The 20,656-nt window shown below is 39.2% G+C and overlaps 1 protein-coding gene across 5 annotated transcripts in view; it reads left to right on the forward strand.

The window, feature by feature from the left end:
• The window catches only part of tmtc1 (transmembrane O-mannosyltransferase targeting cadherins 1), an 88,366-nt gene that overhangs the window by 27,225 nt on the left and 40,485 nt on the right, over window positions 1–20,656 (forward strand). For 3 of the 5 annotated variants that reach the window (XM_035147273.1, XM_047338547.1, XM_047338546.1), the window contains exons 7-9: window positions 1,042–1,231; window positions 5,637–5,758; window positions 18,331–18,444. In XM_035147273.1, the coding sequence (XP_035003164.1) occupies window positions 1,042–1,231; window positions 5,637–5,758; window positions 18,331–18,444 (426 nt within the window). Of the gene's footprint in view, window positions 1–1,041; window positions 1,232–5,636; window positions 5,759–15,729; window positions 15,892–18,324; window positions 18,445–20,656 lie in introns of all 5 variants that reach the window. The other 2 variants (XM_047338548.1, XM_035147274.1) reach the window with 2 other exon arrangements.

A 20,656-nucleotide genomic window follows, 5' to 3' on the forward strand; every position in this document is an offset into this window, starting at 1 on the left:
TGGTCAGTCTGATGAGTGATTTGGGCCAACAGTCTACCATCGAGGGCATTCACCTTGCGTGAAGAGGGAATGGCTTCTTGGGTGATGTTGTTCTTGGGACAATCCATCTCCTCCCTCTGCTCTTCAGCAGAGGGAGGAGATGGATTGTCCTTCAAATGTTGAACACTAGCAGCATTTTTGTGCATGAATGAAAGAGATATATATATATATATATATATATATAAAGTCCTAAACCGGGTTTCAGGTCGTTTATCTCCTTTGTTTGGAAGAATTTCTGTATTGTAGGCACACCATCTGAAAACATGTTGTGGATTCCACATAACCTAAACTACCTTATGCCACATTCTTAATTTGAAAATTATATTTCCTTCTATTTGGTTTTACACCAGTACAGTAGAGGAGCATAGAAATAATTTCTCAGACATGGGAGTGCCATTCCTCCTATTTCTTTCCCTAATTTTAAGATATTAAAGGGATAGATCACTGAAAAATGAAAATGCACTCATTATCTACTCACCACTAGGGGTGGGTGAAGTGTTTGAGTCCACAATACACTTCTGGAGTTTCAGGGATAAACTTTGTTGCAGCAGAATCCAGTACAATTGAAGTCAATGGTGAGTCCTTTTTCAGACATAATATAACAACAGAAAAACACAACATACCTCCATCCTGCTCGTATGGTGTCATCCAAGAAAATTCACCGGAAGTAGCTAAGCTAGTCGGTCCATGAATGCACCTCCTAGGAAGATATCAGCGGAACTTTAGACGAGTGAATTATTCCTTTTACCTTTTACAACCACCTGTTTATTTTTTTCTCAGGTAAACTGCCAGACACATAAAGGTTTAGATAAAGAGTGAATTTTAATAATTGACATTTCTAAGTCAATTAATCTAACAGTTAATATCCTCTGTATGTTACTCATTTTTTTCTTTATTTTTCAATTCTCCTCTTACTTCCTTTTTTTCCCTACCATTTCTCTCAACCAACCATCCACCATTTTTCCTTGTCCTCACCGTCCTCTCTTTGCTCCCTCCCTACAGGATTTTGACCTACTCTTACCTGCTGTCATTTAATGCCGGGTTGCTGCTTGCCCCCATCGTGCTTTGCTACGACTGGCAGGTGGGGAGCATTCCCCTGGTGGAGTCGTTGAGTGACTTTCGCAACGTGGCTGCCATGCTGCTGGCCATTGTAATGGTTGCACTTTGCCTGCACTGCGTCTTCTCACTGCAGGTAAGAGCAAGAATGTGACAAGCAGCTAAAATGTGCATTTCTCAGGTCTTCTTCCTCCTTTTGCTTTGCACCTCTCATATTATGAGACTAAAATACAGAAATAAAATTGTTCAAATGAAAAAATATGGTTAAATCAAGTGATCACTGCCCAGGACAAGAAGGCCCTCCAGCACCTATCAGGAGAAACCTTCCCCTTACTTCAGGACATTTATCACACCAGGGTAATAAGAAGTGCATGCAACATCATCAGGGACAGCACACATCCACAACACAGCCTCTTCACACTCCTGCCATCAGGCAGAAGTTACAGAAGTGTGAAGTCCAGGACAACAAGACTGGCAAACAGCCGCAGCCTCTATCCATAGGCCATCATGAGAAAACACCGCTCTTTACCACCAGTATATCAGTGGAACTTTAGAAAACACTGACACACACAACAATAATGCACAATGCGCTGTATGACCTGTGCAATAATGTCAGAGAGGGAGAAGAACAAGGTACTTAATGCACCAGTCAAGACCTCATATTTGCTCAGTCCAACTGTTGATTTAAGAACTGTCAAATTTCAAGCTGTAACATAAATGAAGATACCACATTGGGCCTGCTCTCCACGGCATGAGCCTTGACAAGCCCTCAGTCCCTCTCACTGTGATTCAGCATCTCAAAGATGTTCACATGGTACCTTATGGCCACAGAGCCCCTCAAGCTTCGAACGTGGCTCACATTAAGTACAAGAGTTTATACAATCAGACTCCGCGGACACATATTCATGAGCTAAATTGCTGAGTTGTACAGTCTGTGACACTATACTGTATAATGCTGTGCAGGTGCAGTGACATAGACAGCAAAGGCATTAGTACAAATTCTTGTTCTCATTTGTAAAACCAGGGTTGTAGCACAACACAAACATTTTCTAGCACGTTTTGGCCCTAAAAATGCATAAAGATGGCAAATCCTTAGGGCATAATACAATAGGGTCCTTGTAACAGTGCCAAAGTCCTTATTAAAGCAGCAAGCAGTATTGTACAGGTCCTCACACCCTTGTGCACATTTGGGGTGGTAATGGGTTGCCTGTTGACGCAAGTGTACACTTCACAACAACCAAGGGGACACTGTGCAAAAGAGTAAGATGTACAAGATAACTGCATCACTGAACTCATAGCTATGTACCTGGTCTCTGCATTTCTGCCCTTCCCTTGTGTTCTGACCACTAATTGTTAGAGAAACAAGCCAACAAAGCTAATGTAAGGTAAGGTAATGTCATATCACTAACTTATACTGTAATATCACTATAGGTCCATTAACAGTCTGTGATGCTATCAGTTGCTCCCTGTTAATATTTGTAGATGTTCATAATGTTTATGGTAGTGTCAATGTCAGATCAAAGCAGTGGTGTGTTTGTATTCCACTTTCTATAATACACTATTACAAGTGGAGGATTACTTAACTAGCTCAACATGCTTATCGGTGTTTATTTGTAGTTTGTCTATATTCGCTATAGGTCCTTTCCAGGCAGTAATGCTGTCATTTAGCCCACTGAAAGCATAATAAATCTCCGATTGGAGTAACACTAATCAGCACTTCACATTGCATGCTCTCATTACTGCTAATGAGATAATCTACTGAACCCAGCAAGGGTCTTCAATAAATTACAGGCCTGTTACTGCAAATAAACATAGCCACTGTGGGATAGCATGGATGAAGAGAAGCAGAGGCAGTATGCCTTCTGAATATACTGTAAATGGTCTTATATATTGACTCAATAGGAAAAGGAATCAACTGTTATTATATCATTTGTTTTCCTCAACTGTTGTCTCTGTGTGCGTGCAGGGTCTGAATTATAACAAATGTGCTTTTAAGAAATGCGGTTTAAAGCTGTTTCCAGTACCAGTACTGCCATACAAGCCAGTAGCCAGTCAGATTTACCTATAACCTCAGTGAAAAAGACTTTTAACTCTTGATTCAGTAGTGCAAGGATTACTGGACCATAGAGCCTCTAGCTAGTGTGCACATTTAAACACAAGGATCGAAGAGCCATTTAACATTTATTGGGTGAGGTTGATGAAAGGATGGAGGAATGGTAGAATGGGTGCTTATTTCTGTACAATAAACAAACACAAATCAATATCTTTCCATGTCAACCATAAATAAGAATAACAACAAAAGTACATATGTTTTCTTACATATTTATGGATTTAAGGAATCATACAAGTATACCTCAGGTCGTATTTATAGAAAATATAATCAAATACAGAATAACAAAATAAACCACTTCTCCTATAGATTTAAACAGATTACTTAATGATTCTTTTATATCATTCTGCCTGCTCAGAAACAATATATCACGATCTGTTAGGTCAGATACAAATTAAATTAGGATGCATAGCATGTAGGCATACTCACAGTTATATATATATATATATATATACACACACATACACATATATATATATATATACATACACATATATATATATATATATATATATATATATATCAAAGTTCTATAAAACAAACTTACTGGTGTGGCAGCATGGTCTCAGACAATGGGATTTGAAAAGACACACCCAGCCCTTATATAACCTCCCCTTCTCTAATCTCCTCCCCTGTGCACTGACAGGTGAATCCCTCCGCCCACTCCCGGTCTCACTGAATAGACAATCGGGCTTGAGATTTTTGAACACTCAGCGGAGTGGGCTTGTAACGTAATTGTGATTAAAAAGCTGAAACACCCGATGACACTAAGGTACACAACTAAAGATATGTCCCTAACATTTGCTGGTGGTCGCTAATATCCGTCAACATCAACTGGTGGTTGGCATTTTAAATAGTGCGGTAGACCTTCTAAAATACAAGGGATATTCTCCACCTTGTCCTATGCTCCAAATAAAACCAAAGTACCATCATGACACCCTCCTGGAAACCCTCAGTTGGCACCTTCATTCCAACATATGTCATCTCAGGTATATGCAATCTACAAAGAGATTGTATCACATAGTGTTGAAACGGAACTGATCATCCGGATTCACCCAGTGACTGTTGTGGAGAGAGCAACTGGTAACTAGGGAAAGACCTGGTTACAGCCTGGAAAGACAACTGGCAGGAAGGAAAGACCCCAGCTACCTATGGCAGGAGGAACCCGGCACAATTAGTGTACAGGTTCCACCTAACAGTTTCCCCTTTTCCAGTCAAAACACCTAGAATCACACAGTAATATTTGGGGTGCATAGTAAATACATGTAAAGATAAAAACTGTACAACATTAAGAAAACAAGAGTTTACTCACCGACAAACTGGATATCAGCTCTGAGTCTGTTATTACAGAAGAAAAAGTCATAATCCCGTTGAACACAAAACTAATTCAAACAAATTAACAGTAAAACTGTTGGGGTAAAAAACCTTCTCCACCTACATATAATGAAAAAATCGGAGTAATCGTAAGATAACTGACTAAACACTATGTGAATACAGCTCCAGTGCTCCTCCGGTAAATTTTAAACTTTCTGGTCTGATGCGTCCGAAGTGCTACCTGTCAACCATCCATGAGTCAGTGTGTCAATCAAACAGACTAAAACTGCCACACTTAAATCCATAATATCTAATTAATTACGATATCAATTATAGATGGACAGATGTGAAGGACAAGTTGTTGTTTTTTTTAAACAACTTTATTTATAGCAGAAGATACGCACAAAATGTACAGTACTCCGTGCTGACAGTAATAATAAAGTTTCCTTCCCAAAACAGAATAACACGTCCTGAGAAAAGATATTTTCAGTTTATACACAGACAACATTTAACCATCAGTTCCTCACTGAAATAAACAGCTAAATAGTTAAAAATTAAAATAAAACAAACAGGACAGAAATCTTGAAATAGTATAATAATGTAACTTTTATACAAGTATTTAGTTCTGATAATGAAATTGTGAACTAAGTTCAATCAGCTTGTTGTTCACTGGACAGATGTGACAGAGAAGAAATCAGGAGCTCAGACAATCGTGTGAGAATTCACATCAGTTCTGGATCGTGTCAGGAGAATAAAACAGCTGTTCTGTTTTTTATATTTACGTGGGTGTGTCCAGGTGCAAATACGAGGTTGCTGCCGCAAAGAATTGTGGGGGCATCATTTTCTCCTTTCCTTTCATAAAGGACGGCCCGGTGTTTCCTATGCTAAAGGAGATGTGTTAAGAAGCAGTACAGCTCTTTTCCTTATCATTTAGAGAATTCGAACAGCTGGGGCCACTGAAATACTTCCGGGTCTAAGCAAAACTAACTTTCTGAACGCAGCCTATATGTGTAATGTCTTCTCCTAAAAGTGTAGCAGTGCCCCAAACAACATGTGCTTCAGAACAATCTGTGTTTGTCTTCTCTATTCTTTTTTTCCCCCTTTTCGCTCTTTGCAGAGACAAGAGAGCAGGGAGGTGTTGGTTGGAGTGTTGTTTCTGGTGTTTCCATTCATTCCTGCCAGTAACCTTTTCTTCAGGGTTGGATTTGTTGTGGCCGAAAGGGTTCTCTACATGCCGAGGTGAGTGTGTGCATGTGGGCATCCACAGTATCTATGGATAGTTCTAGTCTGACTCTTGTATAATGACTTAAAATATAGCAATACATATTGTTTTGTTTGATATTCTCACCAAAAGATCACCAAAGTCTACAGTTTTTCTAAAACCTTCCAAGTGTAAAACCATTAGATCCTTGTTCAATTCTTGTTTCTTCTACAATTGTACTGTTCACTGCAGGTAATAGGTTACACATTTTAACTAATTGATATCACTATGAAATGTGGTCAGTTAATCATATACAATAGGACATTTATTCATTGTATTGCAGGTTTTATGAAATTCCATGAGTAAACATGCAAATTAGGTATTACCTCATTTTTTTCTGAATATTAGATAACCAGGTTGAAAATGTTTATTTCACAGTGTTGACATAGGTTTTTTATAGAGGTTTGCATTGCAATAAAAAAGCCATTAAAAATCTATTTGTACCATGTCTTTAGAAGCAATTTTCCAACATAATATCGAAGAACATATTATACATACACCCTTCTGTATATATACATACACCTATGTTCCTATACACACAGACATATACATATATATTTATTTATTCACATACAGACACACATATAGAGATATATACATACCTACATACACGTACATAAATATATACATACACATACATGCACATTCGCATACATACATACATATACATTCTCACAGACACACACATACACATAAACACATATATATACATACATAATATACACATACATACACACCCATACATATACACAAAATGAAAAACCAAACAGGGGAAAACAGAAAAGAATAAGATAAAACAAAAAGAAACTGAAAAGACAAGGGCAACCACAGTTCCCACTGTCGACATCCCGTAGGGCATATCAAAATAACTTAAAAAGTTATGTTTTTAAAAAGGGAGTCCAGATCAGATTTTCAGAACATATGTAATCTTCTCCATAGCGCAGCAATTTCCCATATCCCTCAGCCATTGGCCCACTCGTGGCTTGTGTTGACTCCTCCTGATAAGGCGATGGAGCGCTGAGCATGAAGTAGACACATATCTTTAAGTCTTTGTTTATTCCTTGAAATGGCTAGGGTGGTAGGGTATAAACCTAAAATAAACATTTTAGGATCAAGAGGTAGCTTTACATTTAGTATTAGTGTATTATTTGTGAGATCTCACACCAGAAAGTTGCCATCTCTCTGCTCTCCAAATGCAGTGAAATAGTGTGCCTTTTGACTGTTTTGCATTTAATACAGGTATCTGGAATGTTATTATTGAATTGGTGTAGTCTAGCTGGTGTTATGTAGGTGACCATCAGCCAATTGTGTTGTATCAGTCTTAATCTGGTATTCGCTGTTCATCTGTGTGTCTCCGCACATATCCCACCCCAGTCATTTAAGGAAATATCCTTCTGTATATCCTCTTTCCAAGCTTTTAGCCTGTCCATAAAGAATTCAGATGAGTTAGAAACCAACATATCGTACAATGCTGAAATACGCCCTTCAGTATGACAGTTATCAGAGATTACACGTTCCATTTTAGAGAGAAGAGGAGGAGTCAATAATTGATTGCGGGATGAAAGTTTATGTCGATGTCAATTTTATTTATATAGCACATTTAAAAACAACTTGGTTGACCAAAGTGCTTTACAGGAGTAATGGTACAACAAAAGGACAGTAAAAAGGTAATACATTATAGTGCAAGTAATACAAATAAAATACAATTATTAATGTAAAATAAAATAAATAAATAAAATAAAATAAAAGATATATGATAAGATAAATAAAATCAGCTGCGATGAAACATACTCAACTCGAGCAGAAAGCCTGGGAGAACAGGTGTGTTTTTAATAGCGATTTAAAGTTTGTTAAAGACGGGGCAGATCTGATGTGAAGTGGTAGGTTGTTCCACAGGTCTGGTCACTAGCCTTGTCTGAGGTTTGTCAAGGAGCAGTTGAGTGGCTGCTCTCAGTTCCCTAACTGGAGTGTGCATAAAGAGAAGTTCGGATAAGTAAGACGGTGCCAGTCCGTTAAGAGATTTAAAAGTTAAAAGTAAGATTTTAAAAACGATCCTGTGACAAACAGGAAGCCAGTGTAGGAGGCACAACATGGGTGTGATATGGTCTCTCTTTTTGTCCTAGTCAGCAGGCGAGCAGCAGCATTTTGGACTAGCTGCAGGCGTTTAATGGATGATTTGTCTAAGCCTACATACAGGGAATTACAATAATCCAGACGGGAGGTTATGAATGCATGGATAATTCTCTCTAGGTCTTTTTGTGGGAGGTAGGCCTTTACCTTCGCTATTTGTCGCAGTTGAAAAAAGCTACCTCTGACTACTGTGGAAATTTGCTTTTCAAAATTAAAAGCCCTGTCAAAAAGAACACCAAGACTCTTTACAGTGGAGTGAGTATAAGAAGCCAAAGGCCCAAGATTGTCCATATCTTGCAGTTCAGATTGTCCAAATATGATAACCTCAGTCTTATTGTTGTTTAATTTGAGGAAGTTTGAATCCATCCATGATTTTACGTCATTTAAGCAGTCAAAGAGGGGCTGCAGTGATGTCTTAGTTTTTTGGTTCAGGGGCAAGTATATTTGAATGTCGTCTGCAAAGCAGTGAAAGGAGACTTTCATACGCCAAGTACAACAATGTTAAACGTAATCAATTTCGTCTATTATTCCAGATGAAATTTGAGCATGTTTTCCTCAATCTATTGAAATAGGACTGCGGTAGGGCTAGAGGTATGTTTTGAAACAGGTATAATAGTTTTGGAAGGATATTCATTTTAAGTACATTTATTCTCCCTATTAAAAAGATTGGCATATTAGACCATACCTCTAATGATTTATATATTTACTCAATAGTTGGCTCGTAATTAGTTAATTAATCGTAATGAATTTGCTAGATCTGTAAGGAATAAGATGACATAATCTGCAAATAGAGCTATGCAAAGATCTATCTGTCCCAGATTGATACCAGAGATACTCGTTTGTGTCCTAATTGCTGTTGCGAAGGGTTATATGGCTAATATAAATGGCAGAGGAGACAAAGGGCATCCTTTTCGCACCCCCCTATTGATATTAAATTGTTATATATATATACATATAATAAGCTTCCTTAAAGTATAATACATTGGCCCTTAGGCTCAATCATTGAATTGTCTACACAGAATGGTATTGTTTTATGAATTAAAATTAAAACTCCTCGAACATGGGAGCTGTAAGAGGCTCAAAACACTTGTCCTTGCCACCTTCTCTTTATTTTAAGTAAGTCACACGGCATCATATGAGATTCTTGTATAGAAACTATGTTTGCGTGTTTTTAAGTTTAATTCTTTCACGTACCTGGTTCACCTGTTTCTCGAACTGATCATTATAAAAACCTGCTTTATTCATATTTATGTTCCTGGATAAACAGGGCGTCGCTTCTTCTGCAACAATGAAGTTAAAACACTGCGTTGCGTCATAATCTGCGAGAATAAGTTCTGTCTGCGTGTGTGTGTGTGTGTGTGTGTGTGTGTGTGTGTGTGTGTGTGTGTGTGTGTGTGTGTGTGTGTGTGTGTGTGTGTGTGTGTGTGTGTGTGTGTGTGCTCGTGCTCGTCTCTGTCCCTCTTTACACACATGTCTCCTAACTCTGTTTGCACCAGCCTCCAGTGGGTGGCATCGTAATCTTAGACCATGCAGACTAATCATAGATAATCGTAGATAATGAGTGAATTTTCATTTTTCGGTGAACTATCCCTTTAAAGTTGATTTCTCTTTACTCCTTTTCAAGAGAACACACCTAGTCTCCTCTACGTTTTGCACTACGTAAAGGCACTTTAAGGTTTAATTCTCTTTAGTCCTCAAGAGAACACATGTAGTCTCCAGAACGTTTTGCACTATGTTGTTGTTTTCAAAAAGCAGCAAATTTAGTTCCTTTTATTACCTAACACCAAAATACTAACATTTTCCCCTTTTAAATGACACTAAATAAATGTTTCTGCATTTCTTGTGCAACATGTATGGGTTAGTTTCTGTAACATTAGGTCAACTGGTTATTATGCCCTTATTGAAATTGGATAGCTGCTTGAAACTAAGCTAACTTTATCAAAACTTTACAAATGGCTTAACAGATGTGACGTTCAAGTTAATTTCACAATGACATCTGGCACACAAGAAATGCTTTATGCTTTTACATGTAGAATGTGGATAACTGTAATAAACCTACTGTAATGACAGCAGTCCACTCACATGCAGCATGGGGAAGACTCAAAACTAAAATGTCTTTTCAAAACAGTGATATGAAGAATTACGAGATTGATGTCATGTATGATATTGTAATTTTCAAAAGACCCTTAAAAAAAAACTTTACTCTTACTTTCTACTTTATTGCCACATCAGCAGAGTTGATTGGAAATATTTTTGGCCTCAAAACCACAAAGGCTTATTGTTAGGGTTGCCATCGTTAAGGGTTGAATAACCGGGCACCGATATCCTTGATTCTCGGAGGAATAACACACGCAGCCGTCATCGGTGTTTTACTTGAACCGGAAGTGATTCACTTTATTGTGCACTCTCCAGTTATATCATAATAAAGCATAGACTTCAGTATAAGGGCACATATTAACAGAAACATAACACCCCCACTTGCTCTTATACTGTATAAGTTACATTCAACACAAATTAATAAACAATGTTGTTCTTCACATTCCAAAAATGTAACTCCTAAACTTCTCCCCTTTGACCTTTGTTGCAGGCTTAGTCAAAATCTCGGCAACCATATCAACTGTTGGACAATACTCAATGGTTATCTTATTATCACTCAATGCAGATCTAATGAAATGGTACTTGATGTCGACATGTTTACATCTCTGATGACAAACTGGGTTCTTTGATAGTGCAATTGCACCCTGGTTATCTTCGAGGATTTTTACTGGTGCATATTTACACTCACCATCCATACCTTGCATTAGCTGTACCAAATACAAACTTTCTTGTGTAGTTGCAGCTAGGGCCATGTATTCTGCTTCACATGTGGACAACGCTACAGTTTGTTGCTTCTTGGACTTCCATGAAATAACAGGTCCATCATTAGTCAGACTAAAACAATACCCTGTAAAACTACGTCTGTCACTTTGATCTGCTGCCCAATCAGCATCACTGTATGCTACAAGTTTTAACTTTTGTTCATGACTTTTGTAACATAACTCCTGGTTAATTGTACCTTTTAAGTACCTTAAGACATGCTTGGTAGTGATCCAGTGTTGTTCTTTTGGCTCTGATAGATACTGTGACAGTTTGCTGACTACCCAACTCAGATCTGGTCGAGTACATGTCATTAAATATATCAAGCTGCCTACCACTTCGCGATATCTTTTTGAATCAACAAGTTCACCATCACCATCAAAATCTTGTCTCTGCTCACATGGAGTCGATCTTGGTTTACAGTCAGACATGTTAAACTTATCCAGTATCTTTGTTATGTTTCTCTTTTGATTCATCCTTACTTCTCCTTTCGTTTGTGTAAAGTCAATCCCTAGAAAATGATTAAGTTTTCCAAGATCCTTCATCTTGAATTTGGTACATAACATTTCTTTCACTCCTTTGATCAAGTCATTATCACTCGCAGCAATAATTAGATCGTCGACCCAAATTATTAGTATTATCCTCTCATATCCAGTTTCTTTACTGTAGACGCAATGATCAGCTGGATTCTGTATAAAACCATTCTCACTGAGGTGATCATGTAGCATCTTATTCCAGTTTCTCCCAGATTGTTTCAGACCATACAATGATTTGTTCAACCTGCAAACTAGCCTTTCACCTGTGTCTGATTTGACTTGAAATCCTTCAGGCTGCTCCATGTATATCTCACAATCAATTGGAGCATGTAAATAAGCAGTCTTAACATCCATCTGATGTACGTCAAGGTCATACTGAGCCGCCAGTTGCATCAAGCTCCGTACTGATGTCATATTTGCAGTTGGCGAAAAAGTCTCCCTGTAGTCTATCCCTACCACTTGACTATACCCCTTTGCAACATATCTGGCTTTATATGTCTCAGTCTTATCTGTGTTTTCTTTGATTGCATAGACCCACCTACCCCCCCACTGCATTTTTGTCCTCTGGTAGTGTGGTCAAAGTGAATGTATCATTTTCCTTAAGAGAACTCATTTCCTCCTTCATCGCATCAATCCAAAGTTCAGACTTTGATGAGTTCATGGCTTCTTTAAAGGTTTTTGGTACATTACACAACATTCTGTAACAATAATCAATAGTTAATGGTACATGGTCATCACACTCTACTTTACACTCATAGTCTTTTAAGTACTGAGGGCTTCTCCTCTCTCTGTCGGGATAGCGTGTACTATGACTATCTCCTCCCTTTCCTGTCTGGGTTTGTGTAGTTTCAGTGTGGGCTTCCTGTGTCCTGTTTGAACTTAGGTCTGTCACTGTATCTTTTGGCATGGGGGATACAAATCTCTTCCCAGAAAGATCTTCATCGCTTGTCTCCAGATTTGTCTGAGTCTGTCGATCTACTACACCTTTTAAAACAAATTTCACCAGCCTGTGTTTTAGAACTCTCCCTGTATTTGGATTATAGACTAGGTATGATGGACTGTTCTTGTCATAACCCACAAAAATCCCCTTGTCACACCGTGAGTCTAACTTTTTCTTGTTCTGTTTGTATGTATAACACACAGATCCAAATATCTTCATCTTTGACAAGTTAGGTTTTCTCTTTGTCAGCATGTAATATGGAGTCTGTCCTACACGTCTATTGTAACATCTGTTGCGTATGACAGCAGCAGTCATTACAGCATAAGTCCACAGTGGCTTTGGAAGATTGCTCTCCAGTAACATGCATCTGGCCATTTCAAAAAGTGTTCTCCAGTTCCTCTCAGCTGTCCCATTTTGATGGGGTGAGTAAGGTGCTGAAGTTTCATGTTTGATCACATTCTTACTCAGTAGCGACTGGAAGTCTGTTGCCGTAAACTCTGTGCCATTGTCTGATCTAATACGCTTGATATTTCCATACGGTGCCATATCGGCAATGAATTTCTCTGTGGCTTTAGTAGTATCACTCTTTACCTTTAGGAAATACACAAATACTGCCCCTGAATAGTCATCAGTGAATGCTAATGTGTATCTAAATCCATCTTTTGCCACTGGTTCAATCGGGCCAGCTAAATCAGTGTGCACAAGCTCAAGTGCTGCTTTAGCTCTTTCATCCGGTTCTAATTTTCCTTGCATACAGATTTCACAATTCAGGTTAGATTTATCAACCTTGCCCTTGATTGTCATTCCCTCTGTTACCTTCTCAAGTTTTGACACATCATCATAGTTACAGTGACCGAGTATTTCGTGTCATGTTTGAATATCATAACACCCATAACATACGTCATCATAATCAGTCACATCATCTTCAGTGTTTAAATAGTAAAGTCTATTATACTCTTTAATGGCAAATGTTGTACCGTTCTTGTGTATGAGCTGGTTACACCCATGGCGAAAGTTCACTTCAGCTCCGTTGACTGTCGCTGCTTTGACAGAGAAAATGTCCTGTGGATAGGACGGTATGTAGAGCGCACCCTTCAGCGTTGCAGTCACACGATGGCCCTCTGTGTCCGTCAGGTAGATCTCTGCCTCACCTTTCCTCAAAGCGACACCGCTTGTTCTTGTTCCGTCAGCTAACTCTACAAAGTGTTTTTTTCGGCTGGAAAGTCTCATCAAACTTCTTAAACTTTTCAATATTCGTGATTATGTGTGACGTTGCTCCAGTATCCACCATCAGTCCTTTATGAGTTACTCCACGTGCCGGACAGTCATTTATACTGAATGCAAATGAGTGGTCTTCCACGTCAGTTGCTTGTTTTACATCGTCTCTTCTTTTTCGTCTGCAGTTCGTGTCTTTATGAGTGGAGCTCTTGCAAAAACTGCACCACTGTCTCTGGTCTTTACTGCTGCCCACGATGGTACACTTCCTGGCCATATGCCCTTTCTGGCCGCAGTTGTAGCAGGTGATCTTGGAGTTATCTCTCCCCTTCACCCAATTACTTGCCTTCATCACATTGTCTTCACTCAAGTTGGCATTATATTTTTCCGTGCTCTCGTAGCTTCTCAACTTGGTTTTAAACTCACCAAAAGTTAACTTCTCATCCCCTTGTGTAATGTGGATGGAAAATGGCTTAAATGAATCAGGCAACCCCTTTAGAACCATAGCAATCAACAGTCCGTCGCTCAGAGTTTCCTCAGCATTTCTCAGTGCTGTGATGGCCGTTTCTACGCGGATAATATAGTCCGTGACACTCTCGTTGGACATCTTCGCTAGAGACGTTAACTCTGTGTAGAGGCTAATCACGCAAGGTTTCTCTTTTCCTGCGTAATGCTCCCTCAGCATCTGTAGCGCCTTTTTCCCATTGTCTGCTGCCTCTCTCATTATCAATGAAAGACTCTTGTCATCTAGAAACTGAATCAGTTCAGCGTAAGCTTCTTCATTTTTCTCACCATCATTGCTGCCGTCGTCTTCCTCACCTGGCTCATCCAAGATGGTCGCTCTCAGTCCGATAAGTCGCATGTGGCCCAAAAACTTTGTTTCCCACAGCTCGTAATTCTTTTCATCTCCGTCGAAACATAAACGGTTCCATCGGTTTCCACCTTCCCTCCTGGGCCCATAACCTGTTAGGGTTGCCATCGTTAAGGGTTGAATAACCGGGCACCGATATCCTTGATTCTCGGAGGAATAACACACGCAGCCTTCATCGGTGTTTACTTGAACCGGAAGTGATTCACTTTATTGCGCACTCTCCAGTTATATCATAATAAAGCATAGACTTCAGTATAAGGGCACATATTAACAGAAACCTAACACTTATACTAGCCAAAATGGACACATGCGAAATCAACTAAACTTATATTTAAATGTTTATGTTTGACTGAAGTAGAAAACAGCATTTGCAATAAAGACTGAAAATAGAACAGAAGTAGCATCATCTAGAAACACGTGACAACTGGATGTATCAGATTTGCATGAGTGCTAATTAGATAATGTAATCTTGTCATGTATGGAACATGAGACAATGACTCCCAATCTATCATCATATTTCCACATGCAGATCTTTGTTGCTCATAGTTGTGTTACAACTTTTGTAGGGATTTTTTGCAAGTAACCATAACTAGAGTGCTGTTCGGACTTTACTGAACTCTCACACTATACAAAATCATGTAGGACATCATACTTGTACATCTTTCAAGCTTTACAATGCACACATTGATGACAGTAAGCTGTTATATATATGTGTATTGTAAAGCTTCATTATTTTGAATAACATTTTAATATGCATTTAATAAAATGAAGTATCCGTTTAATAATTAATTGCTGGATTGCAGATCAAAGTGTTACTGTGTGTCTGTTGGCTTGTGTCCTGCCATGCCAGCTCTCTCTTTTCACAAACATCTTTTCAGCCCTGTGACTACTGCTTCCTGCATAAAGGTGGATCAACAACCCCCCAGAGACTTGCCTTCCTTCTGTCCATTTGTTGTGCTGCTGTTTTACAAGGTGTACTAACACAGTGTATATGCTCTTGGATGGAACCAGTGTTTAGAAGGTGTGGGACTAAACCCTACCATCTGAAGCCTCAGAGAAACACACACACCCGAGTACAACCATGTAACAGGGTCACAAAATTTGAGGAAAGGGATTGAGATTGTGTTTTTTTAAGAGCCCACAGCAGGCCAACTGTAGTGAAAATATATGCAGCCATGAGACATCAAGGGATTTTAGGCCATTAAGTTATATCACATCTGTTTAAAGAGGAGTATGCTGAGTGAAAACAGTCAGCAGGACTTAACAAATAATTTTTGCTTTGTCTCTCACCCTCCCTCCTATCCATTTCTTTACTTTCTTTTCCTCCTTCGTTGTTCCTCCCAAACCTTCTTATAATTTTCTCCTTACCCCTTACTTACTTCCTCCCTCCCTTTTCTGTAGTATGGGTTACTGTATCTTAGTGGCTCATGGCATGGGTCGGTTGTGTGCGGTGGTAGGCCGCTGGGGCACCACAGTCCTCAGTGTCTCCATGCTGTTGCTCCTACTTCTCTTCTCCTGGAAGACCATCCAGCAGAACCATGTCTGGCTAACCAGGAGGCCCTTTTCCAGTAAGGAGAGTGAGAGAGTGAGAGAGAGAGAGAGAGAGAGAGAGAGAGAGAGAGAGAGAGAGAGAGAGAGAGAGAGAGAGAGAGAGAGAGAGAGAGAGAGAGAGAGAGAGAGAGAGAGAGAGAACAAATGTTAATTTCACAATGACATCTGGCACACAATAAATGCTTTATGCTTTTACATGTAGAATGTGGATGTCTGTAATAAACATACTGTAATGACAGTCCACTCACATGCAGCATGGGGAATTATTCTGAAGACTCAAAACTCATCTTTTCAAAACAGTGATATGTAGAATTACAACGAGATTGATGTCATGTATGATATTTTAATTTTCAAAAGACTCTTACTTTCTACTTTATTGCCACATCTGCCACAACATTTTAATATGCATTTAATAAAATTAAGTATCAGTTCAATAATTAATTGCTGCCAAATCAGACATCAGGTAACCTGGTTTGCAGATCAAAGTCTTAATGTGTGTCTGCTGGCTTGTGTTCTCCCATGCCAGCTCTCCCTTTTCACAAACATATTTTCAGCCCTGTGACTTCTGCTGCCTGTATAAAGGTGGAACAACACCCCCATTCTGATCTCAGCTATGAAGAATGGGCCACAGTAATCCAGTGACAGTTGTCTGTACATCCATAGGGAGACTGCAGTCAGGACTGCACATTCCTAGTTCACCAGATCTTTAATTGTGCCAGAATGTAAGCAAATGTAGGCTTAAGAATGTGTGTGTGTGTGTGTGTGTGTGTGTGTCTTGTGATTAACAGGATGGATATGTTTATATGTTTACACATGTACACAAACCAGTAGGTCAGTTACATACATGATACTAATATGATGTTGTTCAGCTTATCTGACTGTCAAACTACCCTGCATGTTGTTCATTCATTTATCTATGACCTCTCTCTTTCTCCCTCCATGATAAATGACATCTGTTTGAATATGCTTTTATATGTAACACTGACAAAAGCCCCATTTAGACATGATTAACATTACAGGCAGAGGGAGTGAATGAAATATTGACTGTGCTCTTCTGTAATTTGATACATAATTCCAGAGGGCATTTTAACCATTGAGAAATTTAAGGATTTGTTCTGTAACAGATATGGAAATTCAGCAAGACAAAGCAAAAAAAGAAAGCCAAAAGTCTCCCCAAGAATGTTAAAGTTGTAACTCATTTACATTTTATGAGCCTACATTGCTAATTAGGCACAAAAAAAAAATGGAATACCAGTATTTAACAGCACACTGCGTTATTGTGTTGTACTGTGTTGTAGATTTAAATAGATAATGGATTTCTTCATGAGTCTACACCCAATTATCTATAATGACAGAGTGAAAACATGTTTTAGCACAGTGACTAAAAATCTATATCTGAAATCTAAATCTCCCATTTATAAGTACGTATTCAGACCCTTTGGCGTGTCTGAACTGTGCTCAACTGCATCCAGTTTGTTATAAATATCCTTGACATCTGTCTTAAACTTAACTGGAGTTTACCTTTCAAACTGAACTGGTTCTGGCAAATCTTATTACCTCTGGCTTCTTGTAGCCGAGGAGCTTCTTATTTACCTCTGTGACCTCTGCCAGGGAAATAGATGATGCTTCCCCCGACTCTTCAAACTTTGCTTCATCCACAGAGACTGTGTAGGATGGGGTGCTATGAAGTTCTCTTTCTACCGCCTGCCAATATTCTTCAGCAGTCCCCCCCCCCCAAGTCTTACATGAATGTGTCATTGAGTTTTTATGACTTGCTCTCAATAAGGCCCATTTCTTGCCTTGGGAAATAGTTGGAGGGAATATTGCACCAGTGGTGGTAATACATCTGTAGAGAAACTTGAAGATAGCAGTTGACAGACACATTCCACCCAGTCAGATAGGGCTTGAGAATATCTCCCAGGAAGAATGGGATAAACTACCCAAATCGAGATCTACAAATCTTGTACTGACTTACCCAAGAAGACTGAAAATTGTTAGAGCTGCCAATGAGGCATCTACAAATTACTGAATGACATGTTAAGATAAAGATTTTAGTTTTTGATATTCACTAAATTTGCAATACTTGTTTTCACGTTGTAATTATTGATTGCCTACTGTTATGGACAAATGTTATGTTTGAATTATGAGGGACCTTTTTAATACTTTAAAATTTAATTCTGCACCACAATAAGAAGTGAAGAGTCTGAATACTTTCTGAAGTCATGATACATACCTATATGCCAGACAGGATTAAAAGCACTGATCAGTGCAAGTAATATCAAAATTATCTCACCCCATATAATCATAAATGTAGTCCATATAGGGCTACATTTTTTCTTTCCTTGACAGATGTTTTGTTCCAACAGGGATTGCCGATAACCATTTTTGTCTTTCTTCAGATCAACATCATGCCTCCTCTTCTTTTCTTCCTTCTCTTCCTCCTTATTTCAGGTCTGGTATCCAGACTCTGCCTCACAATGCCAAAGCCCACTACAACTATGCCAACTTCCTGAAAGACAGTGGCCGACACGAGGAGGCCATTCACCACTACACCACTGCCCTCAGGTGTAATATCATTCCAAACTGAGACTGTATGGGTTTCTAACACTGTGTTTACACAGAAGAGGTAGCATGAGCAGCATGTTAGCAGAGCAATGTCTTCACTCACTTACAACATAAAATCATAAAAAAAAAAAAACTTAAAATCCATACAGCATGAAAATACACTTTTGGTGGTGTTTATGGTCATATTCTATGGGAAAAATGCAAGTCTTTAAATGGCATGAATAGACAACTACTTTGATAAAAAAACATAGAAGCATGAAACGATTAACTGTCTTTGAAGTTCCAAAACTCTTATTGACAAGAGTAAGAGTGACAACAGTATAATTCTGCAACTACTGTACATGCTCAATATAAATAATCTTGGTATCTATATAAAGGTAACACTTGTGGGATGTCTGTGGAAGTGTAAGCATCAATAAAGATGTAACTGGGTCAGACAAAATGAAGATGGAACACAAGTTATATGAAATAAGCCTAACAGAAATGTATCATTTAAGAGTGAATACCTCAAATGAAATTATGCATTGTGGATCATGATGGTGGAAAACGAATCAGAGATCATGATCGTATTGGTGGATTGTGTTTGCTGATCGTGATCGTATTGATGGATCCTGTATCGTGTTGGCAGTTGATTGTGGATAGTGGTGGTGTACCATGATCGAGGTGGCAGCTGATGGTGGATCACGATGGTGGATCCCGATAGGGTCAGTGGATCATGATCGTGGTGGCAGCTGATCGTGGACTATTATTTTCAACAAGACTTCTTGATATACAATATGCACACATCACGTACTCTACCATTACTGACAATAACTCCTCAATTTATTTACTTTTCATTGTGTTACAAATTGTTTTTTCTAAACAATATTGTAAATACTCCTATTTTGCTGATATTCTCCATAACACGTGGCATCTTTTGCACTTCTGTCGTGGGAGGGTTCCATCACATATGGTTCTATCTGAGGTTTATACGTTTTTTCCCCCTATTAATAGGGTTTTTTGGTAGTTTTTCCTTACTCCTGTTGAGGGTTAAGGGCAGAGGATGTCGCACATTGTTAAAGCCCTACGAGACAAATTGTGATTTGTGAATATGGGCTATATTGATTTTACTATGCTGAAAAGCTACTGGCCAGAGGAAGCTGCACCAGAGGTGAAAGACAACCATCTGCTGAAAGGCACACGGCTTGTAATACCATGAGCGATGCAGCATGATGTGCTAGCCAGGCTACATGAGGGTCACCAAGGGGTAGTGAAGTGCAATGGTTGTGCTTCTCAGTCTGTGTAGTGGGCTGGCCTCAGTCAGCAAGTGAACAACAAGGTGTTCAACTGCAGAATATCCAAACAAGAACAACAAAATCCCAAAGAACCACTCATGCAATCTGAACGCCCTAACAGACCATGGCAAAGGTTGGGGCAGGACCTGTTTGTCCTGGGATGCAAAACTTACCTGCTGGTTGTCGATTCCTTTTCCAGGTATGTGGAGATTATCTCATACCAGGTCCACCAATGTCATTGATCATTTAGTTCAGTTTAGTTCAATTTAGTTCAATTTAATTTTGATCCAATTATTGAATAATACCCCAAAGTCAAACCTCTCTAATGTGGCAAACAGGAAGGTCCAGTTTTAGTTTTAGAATGTAGGATAAGATGGTGAATATCCCTCGTAAGTTTGAAGGTCTTTTGCACAAATGAAGTCACCAATTACCAGTACATGTTAGCAGGTGTTAGCAGCCACCAGCAGATGTTAAGGACTGTTACGACCCTGAGGTCGTGTGAAAGGTTCTATACATCGCTGTATGTGCTGTTATCTACTGTGCCTGTGGTGTGGATCTCTCTCCATCTCGCTCTCTGCTGTGATGCTTGTGTGTGATGTGTTTCAGGTGTGTCTGGGTAGAATGACTGACTGAGTGGATGATTGCCTGCGAGTGTGTAGGTTTGTTTCCAGGGAGCTGATTGGTTCCAGCCTCCAAACTTGCAGGATAAGAGGACGGCTTCCCCAGCTCCTCTTGCCACTGCCAGCCAGACTGCCAGCCAGAATTGTTCCTTGTAAAGTGTCGTAAGATCTGTTGTTCATTTACCAGCCCGGTTTGGTACGGGTGGGTAGCATTTTTGTTTTTCACATAGAACTGCCCCATTACGGGACACAGATGTGGAAAACACATTCTTATGTGTCAAGACAAATTCATCGGCCAACACTGCTTCTCGCGATAAG

This window comes from Hippoglossus stenolepis, chromosome 22 (genome assembly GCF_022539355.2).
Source record: "Hippoglossus stenolepis isolate QCI-W04-F060 chromosome 22, HSTE1.2, whole genome shotgun sequence".
In the NCBI taxonomy this organism is placed as follows: Eukaryota; Metazoa; Chordata; class Actinopteri; order Pleuronectiformes; family Pleuronectidae; genus Hippoglossus; species Hippoglossus stenolepis.